The sequence below is a fragment of the Crocodylus porosus genome, unplaced genomic scaffold, assembly GCF_001723895.1.
Source record: "Crocodylus porosus isolate Cpor-Errol unplaced genomic scaffold, CroPor_comp1, whole genome shotgun sequence".
Taxonomy (NCBI): domain Eukaryota; kingdom Metazoa; phylum Chordata; order Crocodylia; family Crocodylidae; genus Crocodylus; species Crocodylus porosus.
Window position 1 is genome coordinate 19781224 of NW_017728947.1, and position 19237 is coordinate 19800460.

Here is a 19237-nt window from a genome sequence, read left to right on the forward strand (position 1 = left end):
TCTCGTTGGCCCATAGACTTCTTGAGTCAGGTAGAGGTCATCCACGCATGAGAGGAAGCTTTGTGACTGCTCAGATTTTGCTGAGTGGTCCTTCCAACGAGATATTCAGGTAATGAAGTCACCCATGACAACCATGGTCCTGGAGCATGAGGCCTCAGTCAGTTCCTGAGCGAACTCCTGGTCAAGCTCAGGATTTGGGTGGGAAGTCTGTAGTAGACTCCCACCATTGTGTCCCCTGTGCCATATTCCCCACGGATTTTAACCCAGAGGGTCTCCAGTCATCCACCATGGTCGCCAACATCAGCTTGCAGGGACATGTAGCTTTCCTTAACATAGAGTGCTACACCCCTGTCCCTTTTATCTACACAATCCCTCCTATACAGGGTATAGCCATCTATGGGCGAGTCCCACCAGGTCTCCGTTATCCCTATGACATCATAATTATTTGCATTGAGCAGGAGGACGAGCTCCTCCTGCTTATTCCCCAAGCCCCTGGCATTTGTGTACGGGCAGGCAAGTCCTTGGGGGCTGATGCCTTGCCCACAGATTGTACCAGGGCTGGGGCAAGGGTGGGCTCCCTTAAGTGTCTTGGCCACTGGCTTTGCAGTGGTTACTCAGTAGGCCAGCTATGGCAGTAGTCCCCCCCCCAGCCCCCAACAGGCTTAGTTTAAAGTCAGGTGGAGCAGGTCAGCCAGTCTGGCTGAGAAGAGCCTCCTCCCCAGGGGAGTGAGGTAGAGGCCATCTCTTCCCAGCAGCTCGCTGCCTCTCTCGCCAAAGAGCGGGCTGTGGTCATGGAAGCCAAAGCCTTCCCAATGACACCAGCACCGCAGTCTTTGGTTGACTACGTGGATCCACCTCTCCCCCCTCAACCCATAGCCTGAGACTGGGAGGATCGACAAGAACACCACCTGTGCCCCCAGACCCTTTAGACCCGTTCCCATATCCCTGTAGTGCCTCATGACCTGGCTGGGAGCACTCCGAGTTATGTCATTGGTGCCCACATGAATAAGAAGCATAGGATAGTGGTCTGTGGACTGGAGGAGCTTTGGGATCTTCTCTGCAACGTCCCACATGCCGGCCCTGGGAAGCAGCAGCAGACTTCCCGGACTAAGGGATCGGGGCGGCAGATTGCCCCCTCAGTCCCCCTCAGAATGGATCATGCAAGACTAGCCTGAAAAGTGCTTAACATACCGAATTCAATTTTGATTAGGCTTATCCTCCCTACAGTAATAGATTCAGAAATGTTACTAAAATGCAAAATAACATAAGGACTTGTCTGATTTCATTACAAACTGGCCATTCCTCCCATTCCAATTGAAAGATTCATTAAGGTTTGCAAACTTTGCAAGACTAGAAGTGATTCATCATTTCATGTTAAAGTCAAGTAGAAATGTATTGCCTCTATGCTTATGTGAAATCAGGTGACTGACTGAATTTCAATCTAAGATTCTAGAGAGAAAAGTGCATGGGTTTAAAACTTGAAGACAGGAGCAGAGGTTGTCTAAACAAAATCTAGGATTTGAAAAGACAGAATTTGGTAAGTTTTCTTCTTTGCATTATGTTATACCAATGTAGGGATGCTATAACATCATCTCAACGCAATATCAGGACATAACACAATCAAATTACAGAACTCTGTTCTGCTATAAAAGTGACTCGTGCAATTAACTGTCTAACAACTCTTACACATCCCTGTCTGTATCTTTAAAGAATAAATATACAAACTATGATTGTACTTCTAACTTCAAGAATTAATAAATCCTGAGAAATGTTGAGACCCACTATCCTTAAAATGCAATGTGTCAACTGTTTAATAGCATACAACAGCCCCATGCAATGCTACAACTCAGTAACAATCATTTGTGAAAAGTCCTGTAGGACATGCATTTGCCAACCTGGAATGTATACTAGGCAGTGTAATCAGATGAACAGCATCAACATGAAATTTAAATGACCTCAAACAGTCAGCACCTATTTTTTTTACATCTTGTCAAAAGGAAGGAGCTCCAACAGTACAGAAGTACTATTCTGGAAAGTTGATTCACCATTAGAGGAAAGGAGGGCACATCTACACAGGACGCTACGTAGCCATAGCAACAAGCTATGGTGACATAGCTCATCACTATGGCAGGCACTAACTGCAATGCTGCTGCTACTGCACAGTAGCTTATCACTACAGTGATGTAGGGTCAGAAATGACCTGTGTGCCACTGGGACTGCACAGTACCAGTGGGTATCACGCAGTCAGGGGCATATGTAGACATGCCTGGAATGATCAACCAAGTCACTACTGGTACTTCCTAAGTGCTTGGTTTGACTATTTCAGTATTATGATTGGCAATCAGAGAGGGATTTACCCAGAAAAACACTGAACTAGTCAATCCTTGCTTAGCTTGAGAGAGAAATACATCATGCATGTCTGTACATGTCTCTATGGTGACACTGTTACTGCACCGTACGTGTAACACGTGGCGATTTTTAGCAGCCAGTTCACCATAGAGGCACACTATACTGGGGGAGCACGTCATTACAGCGGCATAGCTGTTGGTCACGTGTAGCATCTGTGGGCATCTATATCACTATAGTACATCACATGTAGGCATGCCCATCAAGAGCTAATTTCTCATTTCTTGAAACGTGATCATACGCAGCATTTTAAAGAGATATTTAACCCAAGGAAATACAATGCTTGTTTCTGTTCTCACACTTGCTTTCCATTAGTCTATGATAACTTCAACTTCTTCAGTCAAGTTAGTCCTGATTTACCTTTGTGTAAAAGGAGAACACCACCACACATGCATATTAATATACTATTTCCACTATGAAAATGTGGTGTGGAAACAGTCTACCAAAGGGTAGAAGGTATAAGTCAAGGTTTAAATACGAAGCTGTTGGATAGATGGCTGATACCTAAGAGATGTCTGTTCAAAGTTGGAATATTTGAAGCTTGCTTTGTGGCACTATCTCAGAAATACTTCTATGGAAGACATGGGGTTTTTTTGTTTGGTTGGTTTTACTCACTGGGTGCATCTACACATGCATTTTACTTCAGAGTAAACTAATTAGCTCTGAAGTAAGGCATCACAGTCTACACATGCACTGGTATTAGAGTGCAATAAACTCTGCTGTAAAATAGTGCCATTCCCAACAGTACTATCTTATGGCAGAATGATTTACTGCACTGAAACGCATATGCAGATGCTGGCCACAGGCATACATTACACCCAGGCAGCAGGGGGCCTGCTCTACCCTAGCTCAAATTGCTGCTGTACTGGGTGCACATGTAGATGCTGCACCTGGGAGCAGTTTACTCTGGCTTAAACTGCTCCAGAATGTATTGCATCTTGCACCCAGTATGTACACATGCATTAAGGCACCTTTGCTACTGCACATTAAGTTTAGTACTTCTAACAAGAGGTACTAGAAAAAAAATGGATGATAGCCAGCACCAAAGCACAGCAGCAACAGCACATGGTCTTTTTCTGATGCTTAATGGACAGTAGATTAATTCTACTGCACATTAGCATGATTTTCCTATGATGTGCTAATGCTCAGTAGAGTTAGTTTACTGCACATTAAGTATTTCATGTAGATGCACCCACTGTGCTTTAAACTAATGCAGTTTAACTGGACTATTACAACATCTGCAGAGGATAGCAAGCTAGGAAGGGCAGTGACAGGAAAAGTTATCTTGCAAACTGTCTAAAATCAGCAAGATGAAATTCAGTAAACACAAGTGTAAATGTGCTATGGTTAGGAAAAAGAGATCAAATATATAAATACAAAATGTGATATAACAGACTAGCCATCCATTCTGCATAAGCAGTTCATGTGATTCTCTTGCAAAAATCTCATTCTATAAATAAGTACAAGAGTGTCGTATGTAAGACACTGGAGGCGCTCAAGTTCTACTCGCTGCAAGTGAACATGAATACTATGTTCAGTTTTGGACACCATACCCTAACAAGAAAGAGCCAAGATGGAGAGCATCCAGATGAGGGTCACAAAAATGATAAAGAAAGCAAAACCTACAAAGAAAGGTTGAAGGTGAACAAAGGAGAACAGGAAGAGTCAGTAGCATAATAAAGGGGGCAACCCAAGTAGCAGTCCCAGGTGCTGACCTGAGGCAGGGGATGGTGCCAGGAGAAGAGGCTGCCACCATGCCACTGCCCTGACTATGCTGGGACATCAAATTATGCCTCAGGTAAGAGGGGACATGATGACAGCCTTCCACCATGAAAAGCAGGGGCGGGCAATTATTTTAGGCAGAGGGCTGCTTACCGAGTTTTGGCAAGCCATTGAAGGCTGCATGACAGGCAGCCATGGGCAGATAAATATTAATTTTCTAAAATTTTTAGGGACCCCATGGGCCAGACAGAATGACCTGGCAGGCCACATCTGGCCCACATTTTAAACCATCCTTTACACCCCGATGTAAAGGATGGTTTAAGATGAAGCACAATGATCAATTATTCTTCAGGCCATCAACTATTCCTCAAAAGGGAGTAACACAAGAAGAAATCAACATAGTGTGCAGCTGAAAAGATTTAAATTACGTATTCAGGAAGAGATTCTTAGCTATAAGGCTAATTAAGCACTAGAAAAGGCCACCAAGAGATTGTGGAATCTCTGGCACTGGGGTTTTTTTCCTTTCCTCTTAACCCAAAAACAAAACAAAAGCCAAAAATCAACCTTAAACAATAGGTTAGATAAAAAATCTGTCAGGGATGCTCTCAGAATATATATTCTGTCTCAGATTAGGTAAATGAACCAGATGATCCAGCATACCATTTCTGATTCTACATTAATTCACCAAACCAAGCTTACAAAACTATGTATGCATGCTTTGGCTTTAAGAGATACCTCTGGTCTGTACAGATAGTGTTCTAATCTTAACTGCAGTCAATCAGTGCCTGATTGTTATGCTCTGGTGTAATTTGCCTTCAAGTTGTTCAGCTTTTTGTACTAAACAATTTGCAGTGTGGCTAAACATTACAAAACAGAAAGATCAGCAGTCTGTGACAACAACAGAGAATGGCCTAAATAAGGCCGATGCAACATGCCAAATGTTTAGGACTTTGCATTCTACTGTGATAGAGCAGTATAATTACCACCACCATAAATGAGAGCTCTGTCACTAAACCACTCAGACTTCTGCAGTTGGTGTTTGTGTCTTACCTCCAAGGAATCAGAACTTGTGGCAGAGGTGATATCTTTTATTAGGTCAACTAGATATTTGCAAAAAAAAAATTCTTTATTTGCAAGCTTTCGGGCATACTCACCCTTCTTCAGGCATAGAAAAAAGCAAAGATCGTAACATTTCTCCCAGGGGGAAATGAAAAATCATATTTCACAGGATAGATAAATAGGCTCACATTTCTGTGAAATATGAAACATCATAACCAGCAGAAAATATAATTCTACATCCCACTTAACCACCAGACAACTTTGAGGCAAAAAAAACTACTCCAACTTTTATCAGAGCCTAAGTTGCACTAAATGAACCATTCCAACCAGAAGATCTTACAACATCTTCAGCTCTCTGGTGTTTTCCAACTATTGGAAAACAACTAAATTGTTTTCCAACTATTTAAGTTGGTCTAATCAAAGATATCAGGTTCACCCAAAGAACCTTGTCTGCCTATGTCCTCAGGCTAACACGGCTACAACCTACACCCCTGTAAGCAGTGATGATGCATTTATGCTGTAGTTCAAGACTACCAGCATCCCATCACCAGTTTTTGTCGTTAACAAACAACTGAATTTTTTGAAAACTGAAAATAAAATTAAATTGGAGTGATTGCATCCATATATAGTTATAAAGCACTACAGTCGGTATCCTTAATGGAATATTTATTCTTATTTTAATGCAACATGACACGTGCTCAGTGACACTGTTCATGAACTGCCCTCTACCACCCTTGACAACAACCATTTTAGTTAAATAACCTGGATGCCCTTCACAAATTAGTTTGAGTCAAACAATTTACAACTGTTAAGCTTTCACTGCCATTTTACCATTTTCCAAAGGGCAACTGTAGAAAATAAAAGAAAAATCTACGTTACAACTCAATTTTTTGAAGATAACGCATTATCATATTTCCTTTTTTAAACAGTTTTATTTTTGGTCTTTCAGTTTTTGAATTTTTTTTAGATACAACAAATAGTTATGATTTTCCTCTCAGTTTTTATAATTGATTGAGGTTCTAAGGCTCTACTGAGCCCTTTGTTGTTCCTATTTTATTCCAGCCTAAAAACCAAGAAAAACTTCAATGGCAAATCAGTCCAATTCTCAGCCCTTGATAGGCAAGTATTTTCATACAATGACTGAGAATGGAAGGTAGATTTGAGTTTTGTCCATAAGTATTATGATCCTCATCCACAATGTGGAAGTCGTTTTCACAAGATTAATGGCATGGTATACACATTAGAAGTTTGTGAATGTGTGCATCTTCTTATTATAGTTATACCACAGGCTCACATTTTAATAAATGAAGCTCTTATTCTCTGGTTTCATTATATCAACACAACATATCTAATTGCATGGCCACACTTCATAAAATGTGACTATGAATCTGTGAGTAAACATAATTTAATATGAATATGGGGATCCATGTTAATAGTCCAAAACCATAATTAACTCTTCTGTCATTATTTAGTACATTTTGAGGGGATTTTTGCTGAACTCTGATCCCACCATTTGAATCTTTCACAAAAACCTCATTTTTTCCCCCACTGACCAAATAAACTATTGGTTATAAAACTTTCATGTAAATTGTTTTTCAGTTTTTACTTCATTTGGTAAGTTGTTTGTACATGCCTAGTGTTAAAACCATAATGCAAGAATTGGTACAAACCTGATACAGCATTTAAATCTCTTTTTGTCTCTGGGTAATGGTACTTGTCATGCTGCAGAAGCGTGCAACAGTCATATCTGTACTTAAATCTGTTATGAATTCAGACATCATAGGTAGATGCTTACCCAAAGAGCAGCAGTTAATTGTATCAATGCAGGGGGAAGGACTATGAGTACTATTTGTGTCGCAAAAATATGAATTTAGTTATGCACAACATTTGAAATATTCATTTGACAATTAAAATGCTGATTTCAGCTTGCAAGCAGTATAATAAAACTAATTAAACAGCTTAATAATCATCCCTCCACTGAGATCCATTAGGTGTTTTGTGCTATTTAGAAATTTTCATTTACTACCCACTCTCTACTGGCTTGAAAATTGCTCTCCACTTCAGCAAAGCTTGGAGAGATTCTCACTCTATTATGCTGCAGACAAACACCTGGAATTAGTATCTAAGCTCATGCACCATGTTTCTCATTACCAAGTGATGGAAAAAATTAGGTACTAGCATTAACAGGACACTAAGGGCAGAATTTCACCGTGTGTGCCCAGATGGCAGCCACCCAGCTGCATAACTGCCATTTTGCAGTTTGCAATCCAGCTCCCCATGCAGTGTGAATGCACAGGTCACAAAACTGTACATGGCAATAAACCCATGACTAACAAGAAGGGAGTTCAAACCTGAATCTCTGATGACCACCACACTGCTCTAACCACTAGGAAACAGGTAGGCCATTAGGGAATGTTTTCAACTTTGGGGTCTCACTTTCTAACCAAGAACCCTATCCACTCAAAAACTGGGGCTAGAAAAACTAGGAGGGTACTCCTTCTGGCCATATTTTGATCCTTTTAATCACGTTCGGTACAAGATACAATTAAATTGCAGCTAGCCCTCTAGCCTAGGTGTGGGCAATTATTTAGGCTGGAGGGCCACTTAATGACTTTTGGTGAGTTGTTGAGGGCCGCACACACAATTAAATGGTGAAGATATCATTTTAACAAGTAACAGATTTTTAAAAATTATATGCTAAAAATCAAACTTCTACTTTAAAATATTTTAATTTTATTTCAAAAAGTATTTTTTGTTCTGATTTATGGGTTTTTGACTAATGTATAGAGAGGAGATTGCATAATATCTCAAAATAAAATCTCTCCCCCAAGGGAACCAAAACCAGTCAGCAGGACAGCAAAGAAAGGATGCCCCCCGCACCAGAGCCCTGCCACTGCCCAGCCACCCCCCAAATCATAAGGGAGTTCCTGCCTCAGCCTGTACCCTGACACACCTCTCAAGAGTAGCTTGCACCCCATTTTGCCCAGCCCTACTCTTATCCAAGGCTGGCGAGTTGGTTAGTCCTACCGTAGCCAAAGAAACGGCTATAGAACGTACTGTATTTCCCACACATTCTGTTCAACAAAAAGAAATATAAAAATCAAAACAAAGAGATTAAATTGCCATCATCCCATTTGTTTTGATCAGCAGCAGAGACTCAATTTGTAATATTTGAAGTCCATCAAAATCAAGCTTATGCAGCTTGTACATCTTCTGAAGAAGAGCATGCACAGAATGCTGAATAAAGTTATGCTAATACTGCATCACACCAATAAGCTAGAAATTTCTATATTTGCACAAGCTGGTATTCCATAATAACGGCACCCTGTTAAATCAACCATGCTGTGGGATAAAAGCAATAGAGCAACAGCTCATGGAGCATCTCTCACCTGAAAAGTCCCTGCATGGTCTTCTTCTTTGTCTCCCTCTTTACCCTCCTTCAGAGCAATCAGTGTAAATCCACGAAAGTAAGCAGGTGTGGCTGCTGACAGTGTTACTAAAGAGAAACAAAAAAAGAGAAAACTAATTCTGACTGTGAAATCAACAGCCTACACAACACTTCATAGCTTAGTTTAAATGTGTTAATTTAGTGCTAATGAAACCTAAAAAGATCAATAGCATGCAGTAGAGCAGGTAGAGTACAGGAAGGTTCAATCCAAATTTCCATGCAAACTCTGCCAATGCATGCAATATTTCTGTTATTTACTGCCCCAGAATTTTCTTGAAAACAGACAACCAATCTGCTCCATTCCACAGAGATTTCTGATGTGGAGCAATTTCTCTTGGAGCCTTCCCCATAATACAAGCCAGGATCTAGTCCTTGACATACAGAAGTTTACTTAATTATAAAACAAGTTAAGAATATTTTATCCATATCCCTGGAGCTAAACTATGCTCATCACAGTACCTGGACTGATGGATAACTTCATTCTAAACCACCATTTAATTCGCCTTATCATTCTATTCCCAGGGTTAAACAAGCCTGTATTCAATTTTATAGCTACAATTAACCTCTAGGGACTATCACCAGCTGGGGACTGTTAGAATACACTGCACTTCAGCAGCACCTTCTCAAACATCCTTATCTTTGCTCCAGCCTGCCCAGAAAAGCCTCCTATGTCTCTGAAGGTACGTGGATTTGTTTTACTACCCTGAGAGATACCCATGTCAGAATACTCTCCGACTTTTATTAATGCACAGAAGTTGAGCAACAGCTCAGGTACCCAGAATACATCCCTGAGCACCGCTCTCAGGAACATATCCTGCTTACTTGCTCCAACTCTCACACCAAACCCAGGAATGAGGCAGTAAAATCTGGAGTCATCCCCCACCTCTGCTCTGAATCCTCTGTCTCATACTTGTTTGAGAGCAGCACTGTGGGAAGCCCTCAGGGCAACTCTGCTGCTGTGTTTAGTGTGTGCGAGTTAGAGCAGGTAGGCCAAGGGTGTTTCAGGACAACTCCTTGGCACCTGAGGGAAACGCTGTAGACACACTACCAGATGTCTCCTAGTGCCTTGTGTATGGCTTGGGTAGTACCACCAACGCAGAGCTGCAAGCCAAGGTTTGTTCAATAATTTTAAAATTCTCTAACTTTTTAAAAATTTCCTGGAAAAAAATTCTGATCTGGATGAGACCTGGCATGTGATGTTTCAAAGAAAAAGATTTTTTTTTTTTAAGGGAAAAAAATAAGTGCCATTCTAAGTGCCATTCCCAGCATTGGGCTTGCACTGTTATAGTGGCTTCAGCTTTAACTGTGAAGTCAATACTCTTATTTCCTTGTATCTTTACACTCTTAAATCCTAGTTGGCAGTATGAAAACTGGAGAAAACCTTGGTTCTTTCTGAACAACTGCTACCATCAATGCTGCTTCACAGAAAAGTATCCATGGTAGCCTCTCTCTCCCACACACAAACAAGCCACCAGGGGTTGAAATAAAAGTCTGATAGTAAACCATAAAGGGTTTGCATGTTCAATATCCAAAAGCACAGATGCGTATCTGGAGCATATGTAGTTCTCTTTGACCTAGAAATGAGAAACTAGAAATGTAAGAGGAACAGCATTTATCAACATATCTCTAGTGCTACTTGGTTTTATTTGGGTCAGACAACCGAAAATAGGATTTCTGGTTACATTCCTGTACATCTTCTGTTCAGGCATGAAGAAGTGAGGAATAGAGAGATACACAGAAATTAAACAGAGAGTTAACTGAGTTAGCATGATTTCTGCAAGAAAGTGGACAAAGAATAAATTAATTTGTTTGCAAATATCACAAATGAAAGCACCATGTTTGACTCATTTGATCCATGAGAGTTATTTGTACTCACAAATAACCTAACTAATGCAGGGTAGGGAGCCTGTACTCAAAGATCCAGGAGGTCCCATTCAGTCCTGTATACTGATGAATATGTTGGTAAATCCCAAAAGTTTCATGATTTAAGTTGTTTTCATTCTTTCCTGAAACTTCATTACCAAATTACAAAATAGTGATTGGTACACTTGTACATATGTAGGTAAAATGCTAACAGAAGAGGGTCCCAGCCTTTTGGCTTCTAAGTAAATGGCTCAATAACAGCAATCATAGTTTGTTGCTGTTAGTGCAGAAGACTAACTTAGTTCCATCCTCTATTTTCTTATGAACTTCTTCAGCAGTAGGTAAATCTAAACAAAACTCTAGGGCCAGATTCTCAACTAGACTAAACACAGTGAAATCAAATAATCACAGTGAAATCAAATAAACACCCAGAGAAATCAAATAAATTCATCTTTATTACACAAACTGAAGAATTACTGGTCCTTAGAATTTAGTCTCCATAAAAAGTGACAATAATAACAATGCCTAGAAGTATAAAATTACCCAAGGATTATATACAATTCCAAAGAAATGTCTAAGTACATTGTGAAAAAATGGTATTTTTAGGAATAGCTAAATGAACATGAATTTAAGAAGATAAACTCAAGTGTGCTCCAACTCAGGGCAAATGTATAGACAATATATCAGAAAATAGACAATATATTATTTTTCTAGAAAATAAAGAGTCCAATATTACAACCCTATTCTGAAATTAGGAAATATACATAAAGGTGTTCATAACTATGCTGCATAGTCAGGACTGTCTGGGAATAAAGTCTGATTTTGACTCCAAAATGAGTTATATTAATATTTGCCCAACACTCATTGCCCCAATGAGTTCAGACAAATAGTTAAAAATGTGCTTAAAGCTGCCCCTGTGCAGGACTAAAATACAGTCAGTATGTTCTTGTACCACTGATGATGCAGGAGATATGTGAGAAGCAAGTGTTTTTTTGTGAAACATTTTGTTGGACCAGCTGTATAGTTAAGAGAGAAGAGAGATGCCTATAAAAGCAGTGAGCTAGATAAAGATGCTTTCCTAAATCAGTACCTATATTTATTGTGTATGTATTAGTGGGCACCCGAAATACTCAATGCCAGTTTTTGAGTGCTTAAAGTTGACAACATGAAAAACAACAAACAGCCAAGAGGTGGTAATCTTCTAGTGGCTATGGAACAAGGCCAGAATAGACATGGCAACATTGTTTTTCTATTCTTTTATTGAGTCTTTAAGCTACCCCATCTGCTAACAGAACATTGCTACAAAATATTATTTGAAGGATTGTTTAATAAAGAGGCTTGTACTGGCAACTGGAGTAAGTCCTGTTGTATTAGCCCTAAAAATATTTACCCCTATGTGGTCCTGCACAACTGTGATTCTATATGATGCTGGAATCTGAATTGTATCTGGCTCTTGCAAAAGGTGGGCACTTCCTTCTTGAATGTTTGAAGTCTTTTTCTTGAGGGAACCAGGATATAGTTAGGACACTAATACAACTGTAATACACATTCTAGACATTGTTTTGTAGGTGATCTGGGGCAATAGGTGGTTACCACCTGGACTAATTGGTTGCCATTTCTTAGACAGCAAGACACTAAAGTAAGGAACAGTTAAGTCTCAAAATGAAATGTACACCAAGCGGAAAGAATTTCTGCTTTTTACTTTTCATGGTAAGATTGCATTGCATTGGTTCATTTTGTCTACCTCTCCCCTTTCCTGCAAGGAGAGACACCCTCCCATCCAAGTTAAATGCAATGTGATCAGTTGGCTTTCAGCTGGGGAGCCATACTGTGCAACTCTCATTTAAATGAAGCAAACCCATGTTGCAAGCTGCACAAGAGGCAGCAAACAGTGTTTGCTATCCTGTTAATGCCACCTATTTTCCTCCTGAATGAGATGCGTGAGAAGTGCCCAGATCTGTGTAAAAGAGTGTATTTATTAGTTTTAAAATAAACAAACCAGCCTGTGTATTGACAGATTAAGCACAGGAGTGCAAACTTCAACATTACTCAAGAGTGAAGCACTTGGAAAACCAATGCAAGTGGAATAGGCAATGTTTATCCAAATGGGTCCTTGAAAACTGTTTATTCTCTAAAGAAGGTGAACAGATCTGCAGGTGACCACTCCATCAGCACCAGAAACAGCATCCCAACATAAAGTGTACTCAAACAAATCATACTAGCCCCTTGCTTGCTCCCCTCAATAACTTTCAGGGTTTTAAGGAGGGAACACAATTTGCATTCATGTACTCATGTGAAAAATCCATATTACAGACTTTTCTATGCATGTATTTAGGCAGACAAATCTCCTCTGGCTTTTTTATTAAAAATAATTCTGTGCAGCTTCTAACAGAGCTAATGTCTTAGCAGGATCAACAGAACATCCAGGCTGGGCCCAATTACTTAAAATTATTTTTGTTTCAGAGCCTATTACCTTGAATCAATTTTTAAAGTTTGAGTTTGATTACCAACAAGCAACTCAGGAACAGAACAGAAATTAAAAGCACAGCAACTAGTGTCCCTGTCTGTGTGAAGGGGAAGAGGAACAACTGCAACACTTATGGGCTGTATTAACTAAAGGCAAAAGGTTTGTGCCTATGGTCCTCAACTTCTTTGTCACTCATGTTATCACCTAATGCTGGAAGCCAAAAGGACCACACTGCAGTAGGCAATCTGCTTTACAAGAGGGAGGAGCTGTGGCAAGAGCAGCTCCTCTACTACAGCTACCATGGTGGTTCTCAACCTTTTTTTAGACTCAAAACACCCCTGGGCAGACTTGAGGCACCCCTCAGAAAATACAACTCTTAGTTTTCACTGATTTTTGACTGCAGAAACATAATACAGCAATGCCTCTGTTGCAAAGAACTCAAAAATACCATAACAGGGCAACTATGTTATAGCTGTTGAAATCTCCAATTTGAAATCTCCGGGTTCCAAGTCATTAATCATGTCTGCATACCTAACACTGCTAGCATTGCATGGCACACCATCATACTCTTGAGAAGGATCTCAAGGCCATAGCACCCTGGTTGAGAATTACTGAGCTACCAGGGAGAGAGAGGGGAGTGAGCGCCTACCACCCTAATGCCAGAGTCAGAACCTCCAATAAAATATGTGAAGGGCCATCCCAGGTGGGGGGAGCTATTCCTGCTTTCCTATAATTAGGGAAAGAAAAAGGGATCTCCAGCCACCAGCGCTACCTCTCTTCTAGGGAGGGAAAGGGCCTCAATTATTGCTGCCTTTCTCTGATATACCAAGGGAAATAGGGTGAGGGTGGGAAGGTAATGTGGCCAGAAGAAGGAATATGCTAACATCTCACAGAACACTCTACCACCATGTCAGGTTAAAGGGCTCTGTGTGTAGGTCCCCTTTGTTCAGATGAACTCTAGGTCACCAAAGGAGAAGCAGCCTGGAGAGGAGGGAGGCCCAGGGACTTCCAAAGATAAATGAAACCTGTAAACTATACTACCCCACTCCACTATACTACCCCACTCCACTGGAACAGCAATAGTTTCCAATATTACAGAGCCAGGCTCTTACATGGATTCCCCCTGGCAGCGACACAGTGGAAGAAACATAAGGATTGGGGTTCCTGAAGCTCTACAGGTGGTGTGCCAAGGACCCAGATTGGGTAATGTTAACTATGGACCCATGGCAACAGCTTTTAATGTGCATTTGGCTTGGACTCAATCCAGGTTCTGAGAACCTTCTGCAGTGTTGTTTCTCTGGTTATTTACAGAAAGCAAAACAGTTGGTCCTTAATCTCACAGCTCTTCTTATCACATAAATTCTCTTTACTTTTACAGCATGGAAGGATACTTCTAATTTCCCAGTAGAATCTACTTTGAAAAAGCAGCTCAGGAATATCCACTTTTAAAACTTTGTGCGGTGTCCTCATATTGTACAAAAATTAACTCTTGTGTGACTGATAAGTACACATCTGGTAAAATGTATTACTCTCCTTCCCATACTTCAAAAAGCCTTCTTAAATACCACTTACTCAGATGTAGGTGTGTCATCCAAAGACTGAAGTAAGCAATGGGTACTTTTACTAAGCTTTTTGTGCTACATTGTAACATGCTAGGAATGAGAGCACTAAAGGAGATAAAAAATAAATTAAAGTGTATACTATATTAATTGACCTAATGTAGCCCCAAAATAGGATTTGTAAATTTGGAAGTCCGATTTTCTCTCTCTATCTTAGAAAGAAGCTAGAAGAAGCCAATAACATTTTACAGACAGTATTTAAAGAAAATCTGTAGATTTGTCATTGCCAAAGAACTGGAGTCTTCTCTGTAGTGCAGCTAGAACAGATACAAAACTGACATACAATCTGAAGTCATGCAGACTTAAGTTACCAGTTCCAGATATTTAAAATGTTACTCATTTGTGGGAAACTGCTTGAAGAAAAGCATGGTACACTTTATTTATAACATCTTTCCTCTATTTGAAGAAAGGTCATAAGAAATAAGAGCCTGATCTTCAAAACGGGTTCATTAAGATTGTGAATGGGTTCATTAAAATTGTGAATGGGTTTAAGCCTAATGATTATATTCTGGGAGAAAAGAAAAGTACACACTTTTTTCCCCAACTTCTACTGAGATTCTTATAATCATCCAGTGGGAGATCATTGCTCTTTATACTGACTCTAGCTAAAGGTCAAGAGAAGTGGTGGGAGGGACCTGGAAGCCCCTATACCTGGAAGAAGCTATGAAAGTACAATTGGTTTTGCCTAACGGATGATTTTACTGATGTTCTATTAATTAGCTTGTTATTAGAGATGAAGCACCTAAAAGGTATAATCGGTTTCTTTTCAAAAGACTAATTAAATATAAAGTTACCAGTGCATGCAAGGGTATTTATTTCCAAACGAATTGTATGCTAAGACAGAGAAAGTGACTGGAGAGGCTTTCACCTGTTAATTAGAGAAATATACCGAGATGTGTGATGTGTTTAGGAGTTCTTTGCCAGGATTATCTGTGCAATGCTCAGCCCAGAATGCATCCCCAGGACCCTTATTTACGGTGCTTATTAGCACCATCTCTCTCTTTCCTGCTTGTACCATCTGTTCATTTCCCCAGCAAAGGGAAAAAATATGGGGGGGGGGGGAGAATAAACGTAAGTGGAAAATGTGGGAAGTTGGCAGCCTCCTGCATCACTGTTTACCCAGATGCTAAGTCATTACATTACCATACATATTTCAAGGCAAAGACAATTAGCATCCAGTTTGGTAGCCCTTGCACTGAGTTAACCCCTTTACAGTGGAGGGAGTTGAGCTGGGAGAGCTCAGGGCAAACGGGGTAGGGGGGAACCTATCACGGATCAGGTGGCCTCACAGTGCCATTCAAAGAGCAAGCAAAACGCCGGGAAAGGCAGATCCCCTCCTTAGCAAGAAGTCCGATATGAGGTGGGGGAGCAGCGTTACTGTGAAATACAACTCACTTGCTGTGAAAGCATCCGCAGCATAAGCGGTGCATGGGGAGGTAGCACACTGCCTCAACTACCTACACACTCAGTCACACAGATCACTAACACCCCTCAGATCACACACACACACTCACACACCTCCAGATGACACACACCCCAGATCCCTAACACACCCCAAGATCACACCCCCCAATCCCTAACACACTCACACACCCCCAGATCTCATCCCCCGAGATCACTAGCACAACCCCAGATCACACACACAGTTCACTCGCACACACATCCCAGATCACTACCACACACCCAACCACCCAGATCTCCGCCCCCCCCCACACACACTTAGTTTCAACGCCTCTTATCTTGCCCTTCCTTCACGCTTATGTCTTCGGACCTGCGGGGCTGCCCACCTCCAAAAAAAACCCCACTTACCCCTGTAACTATTTCCAGGCTTGTAAAATTCCGGATCTCCCTCTACTCGGAGGCTAAATTCATTGTACCCTTCTCTCCGGGTGCCTTGGGCTCGCAGGATCCGGCTGCAGTATCCTTCGGATTTCGTGGCTTTCTCCAGGGTCTCATCCGAGAAGCCCAGGGCCACTGAGGGAAAAGCCAGAGCCAGCAGCGGCAGGACGAGGAGGGCTTGCGGATGAAGTCCCATCCTCGGGGCTCCCAGCAACTTTGTTTGCTCGCCGGGACTGGCTCCCCTCACGCACAGGTTGGAGGAGCGGGCGCGGGGAGCGCGGCGCGCGGGGCGGGGCGGGGCGGGGCGGGGACCCGCTCAGCCGCCGCCGGGAGGAGCGAGGGGGGAGCGGGGGGAGGGCTGATCTTGCCCAGATCCCGAACTGAAGTGCTGTTTTGTTTCAGAGCTTGCGATTAGCAGCTCGGCAATGTTGACTTAGCCGCGCTGAATTCACAGGCTTGGGGGAAATCGCAGAGAGCACGGGGGACGCTGCTGTCTCCAGGAGAGAGGGGAAAAAAAGGAGCCTCAGCTGGACGGACTGGACTGACAGACCGGGCATGAATCACCCGCATTCCTGCCAGAGCCGGGAGTTACTGGAGGGATAAAAAGGCTCCAAGAGTCCCCTGATTTCTCCCTCTGCCGCCACCACCGCCCTGCGAGCCCCGCAAACACCGCTCCGCGCACATGACCCCACGTGACCCCCGAAGGCTTGACAAGCGCCGGGCCCGGCGTGCAAACCTCCGCCGGCACCCCCCCGCGCGAGGGCCGGGGCAGCGGCCAGAGCAGGGGCGCCCGATTCGCTACCGTCTCCTGCAGTCGTGCTTCACAGGCGAGGTGCGGGCTCTCTCACGCTGGGGACAGGCGCCTCCGTGCAGTGAGCCGCCCAAAACAGCAACGGGGTCCCAGGCTTTGCTGCAGAGTGAAGCTTATGTTACTGGTAAAACGGGAGGGTATAAAGGCTCCCACTGAGATTGGCCCCCATTGTGTTGGCTGCAATGTGGAATCATAGAAGTGCAGGGCTGGAAGGGACTCCGGAGGTCATCAAGTCCAACCCCCAGAGGTCCGCTAGTCCTGTGTTTCTCAACCTTTTTTTGTACCGGCACCCATTTGTAAACATCAATGGCCAGTCCTGAGCCAGTGCCCCTCACTCCCCCAGACCTGAGCCCCCCCCCCAGTGTGTGGGGCAGGGGGTAGGTAAGTGTGCCGGGGGTTGAAGGGGCAGCAGGAGCCCCAAGCAGCCCCTTGCAGGCTGGAACGCTGCACCTAGGGACAGACATTCAAAAAGCCTGAGCCTGAATTGATTCAATCTTTAGGTTAGTCTAACCTGCAAAGCTTGAACCAATTTGGAAGTGGATAGACAATCCCTTTTCATTCCAGGAAGGCAGGTACATGCTAGACTTCAGGGGGTGCTAGAGAAACCCTCCCTTTCCTTCCATAGAGCTGAGCTGAGGGGGCTCATGGCCAGGCCCTGGCAGGACGCTCTTATTAAGGTGGGGTTCTCACCTCACTTGCTGCTCCTTTGACCAGGGATAGACCCAGTAGGGAGTTACACAGCATTTAGCAGCTCATCAGCAACACAGAAGCTTCTCACATTAGTTCAACCTCTTAAACAATTTTTTCCAGGAAGAAATGGAGGGCCATTACCAGCTACCTGTTGATTAGCTCCAAAAAATCCTAAATGGACACTGTGCTGTTTGCCTTTGTCCTGTCTGCCTTAGCAGACACCTCTCAGCATTAGCTTGCATACCACATGCTGGCTACTGTGTGTTGAGAGAGGGGAGGGAGGGATCCCTGCCTGAGCAGAGAGTGATGAGGGGGAAGATGGGGCCGGGGGAAGCCAGGCAGACCCTGCTGTGGCTGCAAGTCTCTGCTGGAGCTCCAGCCAGGGAGGAGAGAGGAGGTCCCAGGCCTTCTGGGCTGGAGCAGAGCCCAGCCCAGAGAGCATGCCAAGATGCTGGGGAACTCTGGTTTAACTTAAACCAGGAAGGGGTCTGGGATGGACATTGCATAAACCAGTTTGACCCAAATCAATTAGGTCTGATTCTATATTCAACCAGGTTTATCTCAAACCAGTTTCAGCTATTTTAAAACTGGTTTATGTGCACTAAATATCTGTTCTGTTAAAGGTTTAAACCAGTTTCTGATCATTTAAACCAGTTTAATATGCAACATGTACCCCATCCTGCCAGCCTGCAATGCAAAAGTCAGTGTTTCCTGTGTTTTTATCCTTTGAAGGAGAATCCATTTCTAAAAATTTGTATGTCACTGTAACAGGAGTGCTGCTTTCGGAGCCTCGCTGGGCGTGTGGCTCCGGTCTTCTGCAATGGGCCGATCTCCCGCCTACCCTCGCCTACCACGTCTTGATCTTGCTCATAATTGATGAATGGTTTAAATTAGCGGGAAGCTGCCCATTTTTTGTGCGCCCCGATGGCAGAGGGCGCCGTCTGTGGCTCCTTTTCCTCCCCTGCACCACAGCCCAAGCCTCACAGATGGTGTTGGTGTGATCTCCCTAGGGCCATGGCATTAGGTCCCGGCCCTTTGCTTGCCTTCGGGGCTCCTCGATGCCCCTTCTCCCTCTTGGGGCCCCTCACTGCCCCTCAATGCCAGGGCTCTTCGCTGCCCCCTTACTCAGGGGCTCCTCACACCCCCCCAGTCTGGCCTCTTCAATACCCCTAACTCTGGGGCTCCACACTGCTCCCTAGTCAGGGCTCTACGCCGACCCCTACCCCTGGGACTGGGTCAGCATGCCCCCAAACAAAGCTGTGCCCCCATGACACTGCCCACTGCACCCACTGGGCACCAGGAGTCCCCGAATT

The 19237-nt window shown here is 43.1% G+C and overlaps 1 protein-coding gene across 2 annotated transcripts in view; it reads right to left on the reverse strand.

Moving 5' to 3' along the window:
• SPON1 (spondin 1) overlaps positions 1 to 16717 on the reverse strand; it is a 365717-nt gene extending 349000 nt beyond the window's left edge. For both annotated transcript variants that reach the window (XM_019551432.1, XM_019551431.1), the window contains exons 1-2: positions 16394 to 16717; positions 8577 to 8683 (exon numbers count right to left, since the gene is read on the reverse strand). In XM_019551432.1, the coding sequence (XP_019406977.1) occupies positions 8577 to 8683; positions 16394 to 16619 (333 nt within the window). In that variant the 5' untranslated portion in view covers positions 16620 to 16717. The remainder of the gene's footprint in view (positions 1 to 8576; positions 8684 to 16393) is intronic.
• Positions 16718 to 19237: the final 2520 nt, after the last annotated feature.